Here is a 22,874-nt window from a genome sequence, read left to right as displayed (position 1 = left end):
TTACTTATTCAAAATTTGTGACAGGCACAGGTTAAATGGTCAGGGTTAGCTCAAAAGTAGCTCAAAAGTAGTAAGTAAAGTTATCCGTGGTGAGATTCAAACGCACAACCTTTAGGTTGCTATACTTTCGAGTTATACGCCCACCCAACCTCCCCCTATCGCATTACATGCCCACCCAACCTCCCTCCTATTGCATTACATGCCCACCCAACCTCCCTCCTATCGCATTACATGCCCACCCAATCTCCATCCTATCGCATTACCTGACCCCCAACCTCCCTCCTATCGCATTACCTGCCCACCCAACCTCCCTCCTATCGCATTACATGCCCACCCAACCTCCATCCTATCACATTACCTGCCCCCAACCTCCCTCCTATCGCATTACATGCCCCCCCCTCGCGGCCTAGTATGGTTCTCAATCAGAGGCAGGTGTCATTAGTTGTCTCTGATTGAGAATCATACTTAGGTAGCCTGGGTTTCACTGTGTGTTTGTGGGTGATTGTTCCTGTCTCTGTGTTTGCACCAGATAGGACTGTTTGGGGTTTTCACATTTCTTGTTTTTGTATCCAGTTGTTCATGTGTACATTTACGTATTAAAAGAACCATGGACACTTACCACGCCGCATATTGGTCCTCTGATCCTTTTCGCCTCTCCTCTTCGGAATCCCTTACACCCTCCTATCGCATTACATGCCCACCCAACCTCCATCCTATCGCATTAACTGCCCACACAATCTCCCTCCTATCGTATTACATGCCCACCCAATCTCCCTCCTATCGCATTACATGCCCCCCCAACCTCCCTCCTATCGCATTACATGCCCAACCAATCTCCCTCCTATCGTTTCTGTGTTAAGTAACATACAGTCTTTATTTGTGATTGAAATGCACTGAAAACATAATTGTGTACTGCACACAAAAAATATATACTTTTTGGTGTGCCTGTCACAAAATTCCAATAAGCAATTTATGTCTATTTCACAATAATCTGTGATACTGGGTTGGTAAATGCACCAATGCGTGTGCAATGCATATGAGAGAGAAAAGATGCATGTTTTTGTGTGTGTAAGGATAGTTTTTAGGCATCATTTCATGCATGTAGTGAATCTCTGTCCAAACTTAAGGCAGAGAAAATCCCCATCATAATAAATGACTACACAAACAGTTACATTTGCCTCTTAGCGTGCTGAAAGGAGTGTAATTCTTACATATACACTCACATTGCTTTCATGAACCATTGAAATTGGAGAACATAAACATATGCATGTTGTGATAAGAGTTTGTTTTTAGTAATGGTACATTACTTAATCAACACAGTATACACAGAGCAGTCAAATGTCATCAAAATATGGCCTTCTTTACCAGCACAGATCTTTTCTCTTGCAACTCTCTCAGAAATAGGATTACTCCTAGAAAGACCGACTGGTTAAGGCAAAGTGATGTGTTATTTTTACTAGCTTACTTTCAGTTAAATTCAAATGTACGATTCCGTATTGAGAAACGTTATGAACAGTGAATATCAGATACTCAGATGGTCTTGGCAAACCTTCCGTCCATGTTCATTGTGCAGTGTTGTCAGGGGGACCGTGGCTCTAGGGTTAGAATCCTTGGCTTCATCACCGTATAAAGTAATGTCAGTGTGTATGTTTGCATCATGACAACACACTAACAAAAGTCTGTTATCATAAATATCTCTATTGTGTGACAGAATTATATATAGAGCCAGCCTCGTTCTCTCAACACATCTCACACTCAGGTTTGCATAAAGTGTGCACGTTTTCTTCTTCCAGCTTAGTCCTTATTAGCCCCCCAGGATTATTCTTTCACTGTTTTGGTTTTGTTTAGTTTAGTTTCTCCAGGATGATTTGCTTTATCCTGTGAATGAGACTGAAGCCATTCTAAATGTCTCTGGCTGAGTGTTGGTAGCTAATCCTCTATTTTTCACTGAAACGTCTCCACACGCCTCTTACTGGAGGCACGCACAGGTGGGTGCAGAGCAAAGGAGGGAGAGAAGGGGTAAGGAGAGAGAGAGGTTAAGGAGGGAGAGAAGGGGTAAGGAGAGAGAGGTTAAGGAGGGAGAGAAGGGGTAAGGAGAGAGAGAGGTTAAGGAGGGAGAGAAGGGGTAAGGAGAGAGAGAGGTTAAGGAGGGAGAGAAGGGGTAAGGAGAGAGAGAGGTTAAGGAGGGAGAGAAGGGGTAAGGAGAGAGAGAGGTTAAGGAGGGAGAGAAGGGGTAAGGAGAGAGAGAGGTCAAGGAGGGAGAGAGAGTCTGCACTCTACAGGGATGCACCTCTGTGTGTTTTGGTTTCCACACTAAACCTCCGTAACCATGGCTGTCAGTCTGACATTGTGTTGGTGGCAGGCAGGCACCGGTGGGATCCCCTAATCTTCCCTGCTGACAGACAGGTTTCCAGACACAGGATGTGTTTTATTACCCTGTTCCTGTGCCAGCAGACTGGCTGTCCAACCTGGCACCTGTTCCATGAGAAATTGCACCATTCTGAATTGTATAGTACTGAACATGTATGTAAACACACGCACAATGCACATACAGTACATGGAGACACACACACACACACACACACACACACACACACACACACACACACACACACACACACACACACACACACACACACACACACACACACACACACACACACACACACACACACACACACACACACACACACATACATACACATAAACATAATGCCTGACAGACAAATAAACAGACACTATCACATACTCTCAGTCAAACACGTGTGACTTGCATAAAAGAGTGGACAGTGCCAAAGCAGAAGACAAATACTGCCTGTCTTCACTTACATGGGCGTTTTGTGCTTCTTGGGACAAAACAATGACATGTATTTATTTGAATTTGAATGGGTATTGAATCAGTGTTGGGTGTGAAGGAGCCCAACAACAGGGAGCAGCCCTGAGTGACACTGACAGACAAGTCATCGTTTGTTATTCTGACCTCAGGCTTTAGCCGTCAGTTTATCTCCCATCTCTTCTACCTCTCCATCTCCTCCCCTCTCCTCTCCCTGATCTCTCTCACCTCCAGGTATAAACGGGAAGAGGTTGCGATAAAGGAATAGAGGACACGGAGAGGCGAGATGAGTGATTGAAGAGTTGACTGGCTATAGAGGAGTTGTATGAGAAATGGCCCAGAGGTGGAGAAGAGTAACGTGTGGAATTTGGAGATAGAGGGTAATCTGTTAAGAGTGAACTAAAGGCAGGGGCGGCAGAGAGCGGGGGGTGTTGGGGATTTGCAAAAATTTGCTCGCTGCTTCCCTTCTTTTTTTAAATATGCCTGGAGGGCGCCACAAACCCCACCCCTTACCACCTGAGCCCCTCCCCTATCCCCTCCTCCGACCTGTGTGAGCAGATCTTCCACCTAACAGAATGCTGAGCTGAGAGGGACAGACAGAGCTAGCCTGGACAGCGCAACACACTGCCTGACTCACCCTCCCACGATGGGGCTACTCTGGACGGGATAACGTGAGCAGCCTGGAGACAGCCAAGCAGGCCAAAGAGTGGAGCATTGGTTAGAGTGGCCATGCTCTCTCCATCTACTAATGGAGGACTCTAAGTAATAGGGCTCAGCTTCAGATATCCTCTCTATCTGCTTTCTACCAGGACCTGAGGCAGCACACACACCCAGACAGTTGTTGATGTGAATGTGTGGGTAGTCCACACCTGAGAGAGAGACAGAGGGAGGGAGGGAGAGAGGTGATACGTAAAAAAGAGAAGAAGAGGAAGAAGAGAGGAGGAAGGAATACAGAAATCAAGTTAGACCAACTAAATCTCAAACTTGCTGTATCTCAACTTACCTGTGACTGAACCTGTGTCTACACACACAGACACTCAGAGATAAGTTGAGAGGAGATGTACAGAAGAAGTTAGTCATGGAGCTCTTACTTGGAGACGGAAATCTTGAAGACCACAAGAGGGACAGGTCTGGGAGCTGTGTAGAGTTCTACCAGGTGAAAGTGAGTGAAAAACCACACTACCTTATCTTACCTTATTAATGTTTTGCTTTTTCTACCCACATGGCACACTTATTCATGTTTTGTACTAGGATATAATTCTACACTGGGCTTTGGCAATGTGGGCTCAGGCATGTGTCTGTTTTTCAATGAAGCTTGAGCAGGGGCAGGGGCAGACAGGGCTGGTCCATTTTTAGCTTAGTGGGCCTGTCTAACAAAAAATATGTGCACTAAATTAGCATTATCAGGTTAATAATGGAGGCCTCAAGGGAAAAAATGGTCTGCGTGTTAGAAATGCCAGACGCGATTTCTGCCGCCGTGAGTGAGTGAGCGACACCTGTTGATCAAGTCTTGCTCACTAGCTGTGGAATTTGTAGTTTTCCTTTTGGGTTAATATAGTTATCGTGTGAAGTACATTGTACATTTCGGATAGACAGCTATGGCTATCATCTACCTCTAAAGATTCTCAACTGAAATCTCTAAAGTGGTCAAATAATCCAAACAAATCAAATTCAATATAGAGACTTGATCAGTCATGACATCATGTCAGTCTCGAAGAATATTCAGACATATCACTTTGCCATATGCTCTAATATGTGGGTTAGTGTTCCTTGTGATAATACGTGACCTTGTAATATACACTGAGTGTACAAAACATTAGGAACACCTTCTAAATATTGAGATGCACCCCCTTTTGTCCTCAGAAGAGCCTCAGTTCGTTGGGGCATGGACTCTACAAGGGATGCTGGCCCATGTTGACGCCAATGCTTCCCACAGTTGTCAAGTTGGCTAGATGTCCTTTGGGTGGTGGACCATTCTTGATACAGGAAACTGTTAAGCATGAAAAACCCAGCAGTGTCTAAACTCTTGACACACTCAAACCATACCCCATTCAAAGGCACTTAAATATAATTGTCTTGCCCATTCACCACCCTCTGAATGGCACACATACACAATCCATGTCTCAACTGTCTCAAGGCTCAAAAACTCTTCTTTAACCTGCCTCCTCCCCTTCATCTACAGTGATTGAAGTGGATTTAATGGGTGATATCAATAAGGAGTCATAGCTTTCACCTCGATTCACCTGGTCAATGTCATGGAAAGAGCAGGTGTTCCTAATGTTTTTTACACTCAGTGTATATGACTATATTTATGTGACCTGTGTGACCGATCTGGCACCAGTACAGAGTCCCATGACTGTGACTGTCTTTCTGAAGGTAGTTCACAGGGTTACAGTAGAGCATCAGGTGCCTTCGTGTGAGCATGTTAGCAGCAAGTTAGGAGTGTGTGCATGCGTGCGTGCGTGCGTGCGTGCGTGCGTGCGTGTGTGTGTGTGTGTGTGTGTGTGTCCATCACATGTGCTTGGTATAGAAGTGAGAAGAATGCGGTGGAATGCTGGTAATGAAACATGAGAGACCTATAAGGTCTGTGATTTAAAAGATTGCGGCCCAGGTTTTTGTTTGGATTAGCTATATATTGACTCCATATGAGTTATTACAGTATAGTAATGGTCAGGAGAGTTTGGGGGCGTGAAGCAGGAATGTGCTATAGGCAGGGGTATCAACCAAAATTATTTTCCAATCATTTTGTTCTGAACAGAAGTACTCTTTTTTTGTTATGTTCCACTGTTGCAAGATGCAGCTGCAATTTTATGGGTGGGGAGAAAGCGAGAGAGTTGAGGAGGAGGCTTGAAGCGCTGGGCATCTTTAATATTACATACATTATCTGAGGTCCACAGAGTTATACCTTGGAGGAGCGGCTTCTATGGAAGAACTTTGAATGTCCTTTGAGCTAGCTGGCTAACAAGCTTGTGTGTGCATAGGAGCATCAGAAATAAAAACACTTCTTACCTTCTTGCAGTTAACAAATCCAACGTGAAACGGGATTTCTAGGCCTATTGTATCCTTAACTAGCATTATCCATTCTTCTCTAGCTAATTAAAAATCTCTCTTCCTATTTTCTGAATCTGTAACGGCGTTCGTCTGTTGAAGGAGAAGCTCATGTTCTTTAATGAAGAAAAGCGATACATGAAATAACTTATAAATATTACAAAACAACAAACGGAACGTGAAAACCTATACAGCCTGTCTGGTGAAATAACTAACACAGAGACAGGAACAATCACCCACAAAATACACAGTGAAACCCAGGCTACCTAAATATGGTTCCCAATCAGAGACAACGAGAATCACCTGACTCTGATTGAGAACCGCCTCAGGCAGCCAAGCCTATGCTAGACACACCCCTAATCAGCCACAATCCCAATGCCTACAAAAAAAAACAATACGACAACACAATAAACCCATGTCACACCCTGACCTGAACAAATAATTAAAGAAAACACAAAATACTAAGACCAAGGCGTGACAGAACCCCCCCCCCCCTAAGGTGCGGACTCCCGGATGCACCTCAAAACCATAGGGAGGGTCCGGGTGGGCGTCTGTCCATGGTGGCGGCTCCGGCTCGGGACGTGGACCCCACTCCATAAATGTCATAGTTCCTCCCCCTCGCGTCCTGGGATAATCCACCCTCGCCGCCGACCATGGCCTAATAGTCCTCACCCAGAACCCCACTGGACTGAGGGGCAGCTCGGGACTGAGGGGCAGCTCGGGACTGAGGGGCAGCTCGGGACTGAGGGGCAGCTCGGGACTGAGGGGAAGCTCGGGACTGAGGGGAAACTCGGGAATGAGGGGAAACTCGGGACTGAGGGGAAGCTCGGGACTGAGGGCAAACTTGGGACTGAGGGGCAGCTCAGCACTGAAGGGAAGCCCAGCACTGAGGGAAAGCCCAGCACTGAGGGAAAGCCCAGCACTAAGGGAAAGCCCAGTACTGAGAGGAAGCCCAGTACTGAGAGGAAGCCCAGTACTGAGATGAAGCTCAGGCAGGTAGTTAGCTCCGGCAGATCCTGGCTGGCTGGATGATCTGGAAGAGTCTGGTTGACTGGCAGATCTGGAAGAGTCTGGTTGACTGGAAGATCTGGAAGAATCTGGTTGACTGGCAGATCTGGAAGATCATGGCTGACTGGCGGATCTAGCTGCTCTGGCTGCTCCATGCAGACTGACAGCTTTGGCTGCTCCATGTAGACTGGCAGCTCTGGCTGCTCCATGCAGATTGGCAGCTCTGGCTGCTCCATGCAGATTGGCAGCTCTGGCTGCTCCATGCAGACTGGCAGCTCTGGCTACTCCATGCAGACTGACAGCTCTGGCTGCTCCATGCAGACTGACAGCTCTGGCTGCTCCATGCAGACTGGCAGCTCTGGCTGCTCCATGCAGACTGACAGTTCAGGCTGCTCCATGCAGGCTGACAGCTCTGGCTGCTCCATGCAGACTGGCAGCTCTGGCTGCTCCATGCAGTCTGGCAGCTCAGGCTGCTCCGAACAGGCAGGAGGCTCCGGCAGTTCTGTAGAGGAGGAAGGCTCTGGAAGCGCTGAACAGGCGGGAGACTCCGACAGCACAGGAGAGGAGGAAAACGCTGGCTGCGCTGAACAGGCGGGAGGCTCCGACAGTGCTAGAGAGAAGGATGGCTCTGGCTGTGCTGAACAGGCGAGGCGCACTGAAGGCCTGGTGCGTGGTGCTGGAACTGGTGGTACTGGATCGAGGACACGCACAGGAAGCCTGGTGCGGGGAGCTGCCACCGGCGGACTGGTGTTTGGAGGTGGCTCTGGATAGACCGGACCGTGCAGGCGCACTGGAGCTCTTGAGCACCGGCCTGCCCAACCTGAATGCCCACTCTAGCCCGGCCAATACGAAGAGCTGGTATGAACCGCACCGGGCTATGCACCCGCACTGGAAACACTGTGCGCTCCATAGCATAACACGGTGCCTGCCCAGTCTCTCTAGCCCCCGGTAAGCACAGGGAGTTTGTGCAGGTCTCCTACCTGGCATAGCCATACTCCCTGTAAGCCCCCCCCAATACATTTTTGGGGCTGACTCTCAGGCTTCCATCCGCGTCGCCGTGCTGCCTCTTCATACCAGCGCCTCTCCGCTTTCGTCGCCTCCAGTTCTTCCTTGGGGCGGCGATATTCTCAAGGCTGTGCCCATGGTCCTTTTCCGTACAAAATCTCTTCCCAGGTCCAGAAGTCCTTTGAACGCTGCTCCTCACGATTAACAGGGGGAGTTGGCTCAGGTCTGTCTCCTGACTCTGCCATACTCTCCCTGAGCCCCCCCCCCCCAATACATTTTTGGGGCTGCTTTTCGGGCTTCCTTGCCAACCGTGTTCCCTCGTATCGTTGGCTCTTATCTCTGGCTGCCCCTGCTCTCCTAAGTGCCTCCACCTGTTCCCATGGGAGGCGATCTCTTCCGGCCAGTATCTCCTCCCAAGTGTAACAACCTTTGCCATCCAACAGGTCTTCCCATGTCCATTCCTCCTTTCGCTGCTCCTGCTGTCGCTGCCTGTTACCACGCCGCTCGGTCCGGGTGTGGTGGGTGATTCTGTAACGGCGTTCGTCTGTTGAAGGAGAAGCGGACCAAAATGCAGCGTGGTGGTTACTCGTGTTCTTTAATGAAGAAAAGCGATACATGAAATAAACCCATGTCACACCCTGGCCTGAACAAATAATTAAAGAAAACACAAAATACGGTTCCCATGCTTTTAATATAATGTTTATTTTCCAGAACAGTATGGATCGCTTTCGTTTCAGGTTTCATTTCTCTTCCTTGAAAATGTTTGTTCTTTTACAATTTTTGGATCTGTTCCCTGAACCAGTTCCAACCTCTGGCTATAGGTCTTCCAAGCGTTTTACATTTAGAGTAAATATTTACTAGAGTACATATTACTTAGAGTAAATGTAAGTGTGGATTGCATGTGTTAATGCATGTGCCTTGACTCTATAGCGTGAGCTAGTTAGGTTGGTGAAAGGGAATGTGGGTAGTTGTTGTGTACATAGAGGGAGTGATATGATCAGGTTTGTGTCCCCATCACATCCCTATTATCTCACACACACACATGTGCACACACATACTGCAAGCAGAGTGTATGGAGAGGGGGGTCCATTTGTTGCCTAATCAACAGGTGGCTAACACTGGTAAGTCTACTGTAACAAATATTTGTTCATGTATGGTCATTTTGTATCTTTACGCAGCACACCTTTTCTCAGAATCACACCTATTCCCAGAAATGTACTTACGGAAGTACAGTTCTGTAGATGCTAATAACAACCCTCAAATTGATCTGTCTCTGAAAGCTGAGGCGGTCGGATCTTAGAGGTCGGGGTGACAGTGCAAAGTATTAGACCAAATAAGAAATATTATGTCTCAATGACCCCATGTTTTCAGGTTAGGGAGGAGGGATGGAGGAATGGAGGGATAATAGAGTTTATAATGAGATGGGCTCTGACAGCCCTAGGCGCCCTTTTGGACTACAGCTTTGAGGACTCTGAGGAGAGGGAGTAGAGGGAGAGAAGGGCAAGAAGCCGGAGAGGGAGAGAAGGGCGAGAAAGGGGAGGAGCTCCCTCTACTGTTCACCTTTGGTGCAAACAGCCCCCTCCCCCCCAATTAGATGAAGGAGAATTAGCCGACCCCCCAGAATGAGCGCCTGGGTCAGGGAGGATTAAAGAGCGTGGGGGGTTTGTAGGGGGTAAAGGGGGTAGGTAGGGGTTAACAGGGTTTGTTTTGGTCAAAGACAACATGAGTCAACATGGCTACCTTTTAGCACACAAGCCACTAGAGAAATGGAGAAAGAACTAGAGTGCTCCAGGCCGTCATTCACTATCTAGTAAATTCATGATCTAGAGATCAGATTGAACAATTAGACACTGAAGTATGAGGAAGAGAGGTAGGATGTTTGTCTCTGTGGTTTGATTTCCGGAACTCGCACAGTTCTGTCTACTATATCTGTTTCTCTGGAAGTACTATTCTGCGGCCGATGTTAGTGGGATTATTTCCACATCATAGTTGGAATGTTGTGAGCCAAGCTGCTTCAAGATGGCCTATTAGATTGGCTGGTTTGAGTTGGGCTCTCTGGGTTGCTCCGCCTCCCAAGCCATCCGTGAAGCAATTAGGTCATTAGGTTGGTTGGTCCACGGTGGTTTCTGCACCAGGGAATCTTGGCTGGGAATAATGTAGTAAAAACACAATGTTTTATTTTTTCTTATTATTCTGTTTGAAGCCCTCACCCAATCACACTGTGTGAAACCTCCATGGAGGCATAGAAGGCTGTCCATTCACAGTGCTTGAAAAATATATAAACAGGATAATTGGCTTTCATGTGGACTTTTGCAGAATTCAGAGCGATAGAGCAGAGAATAGAGAAATAAAGTTTTCCTTCAAGCACCCAACGAAGCAATGGAGCATCTGATTCATCCATTGGGCTATACTGTTCTATTCTGGGATGTGGCAGATGATGGATGACCGACAGGACAGCTGGAAGGAGAAAATAGAGAGAGATTTTATTGAACACAGGGACATTTTCCGGGAGGGAGGGAAAATCTTGTTTCAGAGTCTGCAGCCAGCCACAGAGAAGAGAACAACACTAGTGGTTTCAAATTCCTTCAACGGTTTAATGATGAATGAATTTGAACCATACTGCTGATAGTTTTATGTTTGTTTGCTTGCATGCTAAAATTAATTACTGTACAGTAATGAATATGTACATGCAGTGTGCGTTGCGTTGTATCAACATGTGTTGTGTCATGGTGTCAGTTTAATCTCTGAAAGCTAACAGATATAGGATCTTAATTTTAGCAAATGTTTCTACAGCAGGAAAATAATCCTGCAGCTACAAGAAATGTTAATTATTATGTGCATTATAATTAATGCACATTTTTGTAAGGGAAAATCAAGTCTGAAATTTCACGGTGGAAGTTACACATTTCTAAAGCCTTTTTAAAGCTCAAATACACTACAATGTTTCCCTTGCAAAGGGGTGATCAAATGAAGATCCTACATCAGTTACAGAACACAGTGTTTTGATTTGACAGATAACCCCTGTACCGTGCTATGGTTTAATATATTTTGGTTTTCGATTTCTTGTTACTCGTCTGATTGACACTGTTGATAAATCCTGTGGCCAATTCTTGCACTGACAGGCAGGTTGAAAATGTACAGATATCATATATTGTCAGGGCAGAAGCACAGTCAATATCTGTCTCTGGGGAGAACTAGGGCAAAAAGCAAACCCTTGTCCTTCATCCGTCAGACACAAGATAACACACACCAAAGAGAGAGAGAATGGCATTTATTTGGTTCATTTCTCCTCTCTCATCTCCCTCTCTCTTCTGTCTTTTAATGTCTACTGAATGTTGTGAGAGGTAGGTGGTATAAATAACTTAATCAACTCCTTCCTCTGCAATGAGGTTTGTGTCTCTTGTCTCCTATATGTTCACTTTGATCTGATAGGAATTTGAGCACAGTGAAGTTTATCTACCGGCTGCATTTTCACTTTATCATCAATACACGAGAACAGAGAGCAAGATAGCGGCTTTCCACAAGTCTGGCTCATCTGTTGATAGGGAGGCAGAGAGAGACGAATGAGGGAGGGAGGGAAGAGAATATAAAGAGAAACAGAGGGGCATTTGCCTGATTATTAGAGGGATTTTTAGCAGGTGAAGGTTAGTTATGGGATTCCATTATTTCTCCTCAGGACCAGTTTCCCTCTATGGCAACAAAATATTTCATTAAATGCTGATGTTTAGAACTTCTCCCTAGGTGTGTGTGTGTGTGTGTGTGTGTGTGTGTGTGTGTGTGTGTGTGTGTGTGTGTGTGTGTGTGTGTGTGTGTGTGTGTGTGTGTGTGTGTGTGTGTGTGTGTGTGTGTGTGTGTGTGTGTGTGTGTGTGTGTGTGTGTGCGTGCGTGCGTGCAAGCACAAAGCGCAAGCGCAAGCGCAAGCATTGGTGTGTTTTTGGCATGAGGCCCACTAAGAAATACACTGAGTGTACAAAACATTAGGAATACCTGCTCTTTCCATGACATAGACTGACTGGTGAAAACTATGATCCCTTATTGATGTCATTTCTTAAATCCACTTCAATCAGTGTAGATGAAGAGGAGGAGACAGGTTAAAGAAGGATTTTTAAGCCTGGAGACAGTTGAGACATGGATTGTGAATGTGTACCATTCAGAGGGTGAATGGGCAGGACAAAATATTTAAGTGCCTTTGAACAGGGTCGGTGCCAGGCGCACCGGTTTGAGTGTGTCAAGAACTGCAAAGCTGCTGGGTTTTTCACGCTGAACAGTTTCCTGTGTGTGTATCAAGAATGGTCTACCACCCAAAGGACATCCAGCCAACTTGACACAACTGTGAGAAGCATTGGAGTCAACATGGGCCAGCATTCCTGTGGAACACTTTTCAACACCTTGTAGAGTTGAATTGAGGCTGCTCTGAGAGCGAAAGGGAGTGCAGTTCAATAATAACTAAGCAATATAACTGTCCATTAGTCCCTTGTGTGACCATCATCAGAGTCCCTCTGCTCACACCTCCCTATAATGAATCTGCAGCACCAAAGGGCACACACTCACACATTGTAAACATAAAGAAAGAGACATGTACATATTGTATTCACATTCCAAAGGTGCTCTGAGTGAATCCTCTCAAATTCCCACTCTATATTTTTAAACTGATAAACAAAGGACACCACCACCTCATAAGTTCTTCTCTCCATTCCAAGTGAGCGGACACACTGTCTGCCCAGTAGATGTAGCAGAAGCTCCTTTTCTGGAGCCAAACCTTCAATCCCTCATTCAAGAGCATTACTAACCTTTGACCCTACTGATACTTACTGATTACAGTGCTTGCCGCTAGAGCACAGTGCTAGGGTGAGTTGAGAAGTTTGGAAAATAACGTCTACCATGGCAAACGCAAGTCTTTAGATTTTTTTCTAAATCAAAACACTGTTGAAGTGCGAATCACAAAGATGTCATGTTTCGACTGTCGCTCGAGAAAACCATGAGTCATCTCCACTTCCTGAAAATCCTGACTCACATAAGCCACTCTTCTCCCTCCACACACTCGTCTGTTTCAAACACTCAAGTACATCACGTTTTTGAACCTCTGTCCTCTCTTTGTAAACTCATGGACTTTGTAAATGCATTGACCCACTACTATTCTCAGCCTACTGTTAATTTGTGTCCGATCGGCTTGATTCGGTCTTATGTAGCAAAATTTGACATCATGTTTTTACATTAGATATCATACCCTACAATTGAGGAACAATGGGAAAGTAATTCTGCTTTGAAAGTTGATTCATTTGTAACCCCACTTTTAAGAAAATGTTCCTTGAATGTTTTGGTACACCTACTGGAGACCTCTTCTTTGGCTATACTCATTCAGAATCGTTCACACCCTCTTAAGCCATAGCCCCACCCATCTCTTTAAGGATTCACATGTGAGGCCATTTGCTATACAGAGTGAGAGGTAGTGTACTAAACAACCAAAGAGTTCAAGACTAAAGGCTGGTTTATACTACGTCTATCGACATGTCTGTAGACCGTTCTCGCAGTGGCATCATAAACATTCTATTGTCGTCCGACATCAAACTTGTTATTGTCGTTATGAAACAGTATAAACACAAAAACGCATGACATCAGCAGCCTGGTGGTCTAAAATAGTGCAACTGGTGTATTTTAACACCAATAAACCCAACCGTTTAAAAATGAATTTAGTACATGTCAATCAGGCAACTTAAAGCAACTTTCTAAACAATGTTTTTGTTATTTTCTATATTGTTAGGTTGCTAGCTACAGTGCCTTGCGAAAGTCTTCGGCCCCCTTGAACTTTGTGACCTTTTGCCACATTTCAGGCTTCAAACATAAAGATATAAAACTGTATTTTTTTGTGAAGAATCAACAACAAGTGGGACAGAATCATGAAGTGGAACGACATTTATTGGATATTTCAAACTTTTTTAACAAATCAAAAACTGAAAAATTGGGCGTGCAAAATTTTATTCAGCCCCTTTACTTTCAGTGCAGCAAACTCTCTCCAGAAGTTCAGTGAGGATCTCTGAATGATCCAATGTTGACCTAAATGACTAAAGATGATAAATACAATCCACCTGTGTGTAATCAAGTCTCCGTATAAATGCACCTGCACTGTGATAGTCTCAGAGGTCCGTTAAAAGCGCAGAGAGCATCATGAAGAACAAGGAACACACCAGGCAGGTCCGAGATACTGTTGTGAAGAAGTTTAAAGCCGGATTTGGATACAAAAGATTTCCCAAGCTTTAAACATCCCAAGGAGCACTGTGCAAGCGATAATATTGAAATGGAAGGAGTATCAGACCACTGCAAATCTACCAAGACCTGGCCGTCCCTCTAAACTTTCAGCTCATACAAGGAGAAGACTGATCAGAGATGCAGCCAAGAGGCCCATGATCACTCTGGATGAACTGCAGAGATCTACAGCTGAGGTGGGAGACTCTGTCCATAGGACAACAATCAGTCGTATATTGCACAAATCTGGCCTTTATGGAAGAGTGGCAAGAAGAAAGCCATTTCTTAAAGATATCCATAAAAAGTGTCATTTAAAGTTTGCCACAAGCCACCTGGGAGACACACCAAACATGTGGAAGAAGGTGCTCTGGTCAGATGAAACCAAAATTGAACTTTTTGGCAACAATGCAAAACGTTATGTTTGGCGTAAAAGCAACACAGCTCATCACCCTGAACACACCATCCCCAATGTCAAACATGGTGGTGGCAGCATCATGGTTTGGGCCTGCTTTTCTTCAGCAGGGACAGGGAAGATGGTTAAAATTGATGGGAAGATGGATGGAGCCAAATACAGGACCATTCTGGAAGAAAACCTGATGGAGTCTGCAAAAGACCTGAGACTGGGACGGAGATTTGTCTTCCAACAAGACAATGATCCAAAACATAAAGTAAAATCTGAATGGAATGGTTCAAAAATAAACATATCCAGGTGTTATAATGGCCAAGTCAAAGTCCAGACCTGAATTCAATCGAGAATCTGTGGAAAGAACTGAAAACTGCTGTTCACAAATGCTCTCCATCCAACCTCACTGAGCTCGAGCTGTTTTGCAAGGAGGAATGGGAAAAAATTTCAGTCTCTCAATGTGCAAAACTGATAGAGACATACCCCAAGCGACTTACAGCTGTAATCGCAGCAAAAGGTGGCGCTACAAAGTATTAACTTAAGGGGGCTGAATAATTTTGCACGCCCAATTTTTCAGTTTTTGATTTGTTAAATAAGTTTGAAATATCCAATAAATGTCGTTCCACTTCATGATTGTGTCCCACTTGTTGATTGTGTCCCACTTGTTGTTGATTCTTCACAAAAAAATACAGTTTTATATCTTTATGTTTCAAGCCTGAAATGTGGCAAAAGGTCGCAAAGTTCAAGGGGGCTGAATACTTTCGCAAGGCACTGTAGTTCAAATAATGACCATATCATATAGCTAGTCATGAACAAGACGGCCCGCACACTCTTTAAGCTTCCATCGCCGAGGGAACCGGGATGCCTCAGCCAGCTCGTCGGACTTCCACACCTTAGCTGGCTCTGGGGTCTTCTTGCCTCGGTGGGCTCGGCAGGCGCCCACCCCACGTCATGCTTCAGCAGGCCATCAGGCTCCCATGCCTCAGTCATATCGTCAGGCTCCCACGCCTCAGCTGGATCGTCAGGCTCCCACGCTTGAGCCGGCTCCCAGGCTCCCAACCTCTGCTGGTTTGTCCAGCACCCATGCCTCGGCCGGTCCGTCAGGCTCGCACAGGAGGGACGCCAGGTGGTGCCCCTAGAGGGGGTGTACAGCACATCATTGGACTCACTGGACTCCTTTAATTTGTTGGTTGCCTTCCCTATTTCTGTCTGCTTCCCTGTGTTTTCCCTGTATCAGCATTGTTGTCGTTTCCATTTCCCCTGTCCAGACGCTGCCCGTATTCTGTTGCTGTTGCTGTTCTGTTTTGTTATTCATTAAATGTTCACTCCCTGTACCTGCTTCTTGTCCCCGGTGTCTGTCCTTACTGAGACAGGTGTTTTATGCAACAGCCTTCTTCTATGTGTTCTCTTTTTGACTCCCTCTGAATGATTTGCAACAAATGCTTGAATTTTCTCCATCTCCTTTTCTAGCATACTCTGCAAAATAGCCACGTTAGAAAGGATTACCTTTCCATACTGAGCAGCTAATGTTATAGACAGAAGCGTGGTACATGGCAGACCAATCCGAACTCATCTTTCGGGATGTCCAGCCCATCCATTATCTCAGCCAATCATCGATAGTGGGATGGTTCCTGTCTTTAATGTGGCTAAACCAACTAGGCTCATAATTTAACCATTGTATTGTTATTTACAGGTGGCATACAAACAGAGTTTTCTTTTTTTTAAGTACTTGAGTACTTGCTTCTGTGATTCCTAAATTCATGGAGTAAGTTTCTGATCCAAAATGATACTTTTGTTATATGTTTGCTAGCTCAGCTGGTTAGCTAGCTCCGTCACATTTGACCACCAATCATTGCTAAGGCTAGCTAGCTAGCCTCTTAATATAACTTGTTTTCTCAAAATGAATGTTAGCTAGCTAATTTAGAAATGTTATGAATACAACTGCCATCTGCTGTCAACATCAGGATACTAGTTAGCTCCAAAAGTGGTTATAGCATAGACTGCATGCTGACAATGAATTCAGAGACATTCTGTGTTTAGCTACACTACAAACATCGGCTTACCAGGTTCCAGGGGTGCAATTGTAATGATAGTCCTCCACAACATACCCAAGAGTTTCCTGATTAACAAGGGGTCATCTGTGTTTAATTTCAGTTTGTATTATAAACACAGTTTGAGATCCTTGTGAGGGCATTTCGCCAGTGGTTGAATGGGGAATTGGTCCCCCTGGGAAAATGTTGTACAATGTTGCAACAGTAACCAAGGGGGGCAGGGCTTAGTGAAGGGTTAATTGGGTAGTGTCTCTATAATTAGAGGATAAGCATGTTTAGACATATTCAGTTCTGTAAGTTATAAACAGTCTACAAATATTGCTGAGGAACTGAGAGGATCCTCTGTCCAAGTGTGTGTGTATGTACTGTATGTGTGCGTGTGTGCGTGCATGTGTTTGTGTGTGCGTTTGTTTTGTGCGTGCATGCATAATTACATTGGAGACGGTTGGTTCTGGGATTGAAAATGGAAAAACTTCAATACTGTAATTCTGCATCCAAGTTTATTTCTGTCCCTGCACAGTGAATGGGCAAGGCTAGCTTTGCACTCTCATTAAAACACACACACATACACACCATGCCTTTTAATATCAACCAAACCACGCCTTCCCTCTCCTCTTGCTGGTTAACAAACCCACAACGGAACGGAATCCCGTAAAATTACAAATCTTCAGAGCCGCTCCCTCACAATTGAACATGATTCTTTCTGTTCCTGTCCTGTACATAGCACCATGTGTCCTGCTGTATGTATTCCTCTAACAGTGATTTCACAGCAGAGTTATGCACCGTGCCAAAACATGTCCTAAATATATGTTTTTGAGGGATGTTGATTCTGTACATATACAGTGGGGAGAACAAGTATTTGATACACTGACGATTTCGCAGGTTTTCCTACTTACAAAGCATGTAGAGGTCTGTAATTTTTTATAATAGGTACACTTCAACTGTGAGAGACGGAATCTAAAACTAAAATCCAGAAAATCACATTGTATGATTTTTAAGTAATTAATTTGCATTTTATTGCATGACATAAGTATTTGATCACCTACCAACCAGTAAGAATTCTGGCTCCCACAGACCTGTTAGTTTTTCTTTAAGAATCCCTCCTGTTCATCCACTCATTACCTGTATTAACTGCACCTGTTTGAACTCGTTACCTGTATAAAAGACACCTGTCCACACACTCAATCAAACAGACTCCAACCTCTCCACAATGGCCAAGAGCAGAGAGCTGTGTAAGGACATCAGGGATAAAATTGTAGACCTGCACAAGGCTGGGATGGGCTACAGGACAATAGGCAAGCAGCTTGGTGAGAAGGCAACAACTGTTGGTGCAATTATTAGAAAATGGAAGAAGTTCAAGATGTTTTTTTTTTTACCTTTATTTTACTAGGCAAGTCAGTTAAGAACAAATTCTTATTTTCAATGACAGCCTAGGAACAGTGGGTTAACTGCCTGTTCAGGGGCAGAATGACAGATTTTGTACCTTGTCAGCTCAGGGATTTGAACTTGCAAGCTTTCAGTTACTAGTCCAATGCTCTAACCACTAGGCTACCCTGGATGACAGTCAATCATCCTCGGTCTGGGGCTCCATGTAAGATATCACCTCGTGGGGCATCAATGATCATGAGGAAGGTGAGGGATCAGCCCAGAACTACACGGCAGGACCTGGTCAATGACCTGAAGAGAGCTGGGACCACAGTCTCAAAGAAAACCATTAGTAACACACTACGCCGTCATGGATTAAAATCCTGCAGCGCACGCAAGGTCCCCCTGCTGAAGCCAGCGCATGTCCAGGCCCGTCTGAAGTTTGCCAGTTACCATCTGGATGATCCAGAGGAGGAATGGGAGAAGATCATGTGGTCTGATGAGACAAAAATATAGCTTTTTGATCTAAACTCCACTCGCTGTGTTTGGAAGAAGAAGAAGGATGAGTACAACCCCAAGAACACCATCCCAACCGTGAAGCATGGAGGTGGAAACATCATTCTTTGGGGATGCTTTTCTGCAAAGGGGAAAGGACGACTGCACCGTATTGAGGGGAGGATGGATGGGGCCATGTATCGTGAGATCTTGGCCAACAACCTCCCTCCCTCAGTAAGAGCATTGAAGATGGGTCGTGGCTGGGTCTTCCAGCATGACAATGACCCGAAACACACAGCCAGGGCAACTAAGAAGTGGCTCCGTAAGAAGTATCTCAAGGTCCTGGAGTGGCCTAGCCAATCTCCAGACATGAACCCAATAGAAAATCTTTGGAGGGAGCTGAAAGTCGGTATTGCCCAGCGACAGCCCTGAAACCTGAAGGATCTGGAGAAGGTCTGTATGGAGGAGTGGGCCAAAATCCCTGCTGCAGTGTGTGCAAACCTGGTCAAGAACTACAGGAAATGTATGATCTCTGTAATTGCAAACAAAGGTTTCTGTACCAAATATTAAGTTCTGCTTTTCTGATGTATCAAATACTAATGTCATGCAATAAAATGCTAATTAATTACTTAAAAATCATACAATGTGATTTTCTGGATTACAGACCTCTACAGGCTTTGTAAGTAGGGAAAACCTGCAAAATCGGCAGTGTATCAAATACTTGTTCTCCCCACTGTAAGTCAGTTCCGTTCACATAACTCTCACACAAGTTCACTTGCTGAGATGAGGTCATTTTGTAACACAACCTCAACCATTTGCAACAGGATTTTTGACCCCTCTGAACCTTCCTCTAACAGGTCATATGACTTCTGTGTCCTGGGGTGCGTTCAGTTTGCTTCAACGTTTGTGCTATGTCGGATGACGGTTTGTACTGAACGAATGGTGCGCACTGTTCTTTAACAGCCTTTGAGGTGTGTTTAATCCCGTTTGGTGGGTGTGGTGTATGTAGCCTGATCAAGATGGGTATGACCATTGGAAATAATTGGAAAAAGTCATGCTGCCACCATAGGGTAACTGCGTTTTGGGCCACCAAAATCATGTTTTTCAACTGGTCGTTCAGTACACTACCGTTTCCATTCAATTCAACGTTGCACCAAGTTCTGTTGTACTGAATGCAACCCTGTACTTGCCGGATGCTAATCTGACCTCTGGTGACCTTTCAACCTATGGAGGAGGTTGTGGACTTGGCAATCACTGTGGGGCAACCAAGGCAGTGTGATATGTAGCTATATGTAACATTCACTTAGATATACTGTATCCATAGTATGTGCAGGCTTTTGTTCCAGCCCAGCTATAACACAACTGATTCAACTAATTAACTAGTCATGGTCTTCACTCATTCAGTTAGAGTAAAGTTTGTTAGTTAACTAACCCTGGCGTACGTTTACCAAAAATGATGGAAGCATTCGGCCAACCACTCATCCTAATGACCACCTCACCAAACCTTCCACCATCTGTCCTCTGGATGAAGTCAGTGGTGACCTTCATCTAATGATTCTGACCCCTTCTGGAATGCAGGGCTTGACCCTTGACCCTTAACCCCTGAGAGGACGATAAGAGGTCCCTGGCGCTGATAGCAGCTCAAACACACACATACACAGCGTGGCTCTCACAGTGTAAACATTAGCGCTGACTAACAAAGCCATTGCCAGTGATAAACCAGCCTGCCACACATAAACACTTTCCTCCACTATCCTCCTTCTTTTAAATGGTCAACATTAGCCTGCCTTTGTTGGCTACTTGCTGGACTGTCCTGACAGAGAGCAAGTGTGGTCATGCATAACTGGCTGGATGAAAACCTTTGCAGTTGCTCTGCTGTCAGTGACATGCCAGGACAGATATGTAGGGCAACAGCTTTGTTTTATGTAGCAATTGCAATTTAGAGGGCATTTCCTGAACTTTCCAGTGCATCCCAACCCATTTACTTACTACCCTGCTCAACCCTAAAAATGTCCCAAAACCAATTATTCCATTACCTCATGAATTGGTTAATTCCACTCTGTGGCTCAAAGGCTACTCTCTTACAGTAAACATAGGACCCTCAGGCTCACATTTAGTCAACTAAATCATCACATGCACAATGGGTCCTGGGTCTTATGAACATATCCCCTGTTCAGCTCATCCATCTCCTCTCTAACACCAGTTTGAGCCCTCTGTGAAACCAAAACCATTCCACCCCTAGGGGACAACTTAAACCGGTCCTCTCTGGTCACTCATGTACACACACACACATACATCAATGCTCTCTACTAACAAGTCAGCTATTAGGGTAGTCAGCTCTCTGGGTAGTTTAGTTAATCAGATTAGCTGGGGGAGGGGCGTGTGTGTGTGTCCACAGGAGAGCAGATGTGAAAGGCAGACAGGCTAAGACCGTCTGACTGTCCCTGGGTTTCTTACTGTCTGTCCCTCTATCCATCTGTCTAATACTGTCGGTCAGACTGCCTGCCCATGTCCCTCTATCTGTCCGTCTCTCTGTAGGTCTCTCTATAGATATATATGTCTGTCTATAAGAGGCTAACCCATGGTAACCCATAGTTGTCTCTTTGTGTATCTCTGCCACCTCTATGGTCACTTCAATCACAAACCCTGTCTTTCAATTCTCAATTTCACTCTCTGTCTGTCTATACAACTCTCTCTTCCAAATCTCCCATGACTAATGTTTTGAGAAACCTAAAGAGACCAAGAGAGGCGTAGCGACTGTTGCAGAATAATGTTGAAATTTCTGCCTTTTATTTTCTTCCCGGTGTTTGTCACTGGGGATTCAGACTAGGAATCATTAAGGGAAACATTTCCTAATTTTTGGGACTGAGACAGGGAGTAAGAGCTTCCCAGAGTGGAAGATTCCCATTCCCAAAGTGGATGCTGTCTGTCTGTCGGACCCCAGCGTCTCCTCTCTGCCCAAACCCTCTAAACCTTTAGTCACCTCCAGTCTATCAGCAAGGCCAACCTCACCGCTCCTCTCCTTTCCTTTCCTTTCTCCCCTCTCTGAGAAGTGTGTGTGTGTGTGTGTGTGTGTGTGTGTGTGTGTGTGTGTGTGTGTGTGTGTGTGTGTGTGTGTGTGTGTGTGTGTGTGTGTGTGTGCGTGTGTGCGTGCGTGCGTGCGTGCGTGCGTGCGTGCGTGCGTGCGTGCGTGTTTGTGTTTGTGTGTGTGTGTGTGTATGAGTTTCTATTGGACACATTCAGATACGTCCCTTTGGCTCTTTCGTTTGGTTCTGAAACGGTAAACGATTTCCATTGCAAGACGTAATGAATTCTGCCGAATATGCTATCTTTCATGGCTATGGAGAAAAATAATGCTTTGGATTTGTTGGGTGTGCATACAGTGGGGTGGACTGTTTCATGGCTATGGAGAGAAATCATGCATTGGATTTTTTAAACATTATTCATGTTATTTTTGGCATGCAGAGTACATTCATTCACCTGGTCTGCAAACTGTTTTCAAGTGATTCCTGAGCTAGAGCTGTTACCACCTCAATTAGTGCTTATTTTCAGGTTAGGAACCCAGCGGCGCTAGGACCTCCTTCAGCTCAGGCTGTAGAGGCACATTTACACATGGGGTGTATTCATTACGTCTTGCAATGGAAATCGTTTACCGTTTAAGAACTAAACGAAAGAGCCAAAGGGACGTATCTGAATGTGTCCAATTGAACTCTCGTTTTAGTTTCAAAACGTTTTCCGTTTGAAGTAAACTGTTTCTGTTGCAAAACGTTTTGCAACTGAATCGATTAAATGAATGCACCCCTGGGTTTGAGCGGAGATAACTACTGCGCTTCAAACCGAATGTTGACAGGGACGAGAGAGGATTGTCAAGAAGTGCGTTCTGTGAGCTGTCAGTAAAGAACTCAGTCCAGTTATTTAACGCGTTTTGTTTCCTTTTTATCCATTCTATTGGCGTGAATGGGGGATTTCCCACCGGTTTGTCTTCTTCGTTTGGTCCGGTCGCTGGATAATTGTGGATGCAATGGGAATAGGAATACGTGCGCTGTGGTCTGAGGCAGCAGGCAGCAGACTCGGTGTCGATCTACTGTAGTAGCCTTGATGGAAACCATGTCTCCCCAGCAGGGAACTATCGGACAGAATAGGTCTGGCTCTTTGACAGGGAAAAGCAAGTTCTGTGCGCTACCAGACAGCAAAAAGGTAACTAGAGAATTGTGGATTTTTTAAATTTGCATTATAACGTATTATTGTGCAATTATGTAGTGGGGGGGATAGTATTGGTTTTATTTTGGGTTTGTCATTGGGTTTTCTACTTGCTCTATATTGTCTATCGCCAGGTAGCATGCCATGCAGTTGTATTGTTGGCTAAGTATAGGCTAAATGGGAATTTATATGATAATTTGGCTTCCAGCCTAATTGAGGCTGT

General features: G+C 45.1%; 1 protein-coding gene across 3 annotated transcripts in view; it reads left to right on the top strand.

Moving 5' to 3' along the window:
* Window positions 1–3,115: 3,115 nt before the first annotated feature.
* Window positions 3,116–22,874, top strand: part of LOC118366628 (rho GTPase-activating protein 20-like) — a 66,439-nt gene continuing 46,680 nt past the window's right edge. For 2 of the 3 annotated variants that reach the window (XM_052493375.1, XM_052493374.1), the window contains exon 1: window positions 22,279–22,648. In XM_052493375.1, the coding sequence (XP_052349335.1) occupies window positions 22,550–22,648 (99 nt within the window). In that variant the 5' untranslated portion in view covers window positions 22,279–22,549. Of the gene's footprint in view, window positions 3,996–22,278; window positions 22,649–22,874 lie in introns of those variants that run through there. The other variant, XM_052493376.1, reaches the window with a different exon arrangement.

This window comes from Oncorhynchus keta, chromosome 34 (genome assembly GCF_023373465.1).
Source record: "Oncorhynchus keta strain PuntledgeMale-10-30-2019 chromosome 34, Oket_V2, whole genome shotgun sequence".
NCBI lineage: Eukaryota > Metazoa > Chordata > Actinopteri > Salmoniformes > Salmonidae > Oncorhynchus > Oncorhynchus keta.
The sequence above is the reverse complement of the archived record's forward strand: the minus strand, read 5'-3'. Positions and strand labels throughout refer to the sequence as shown.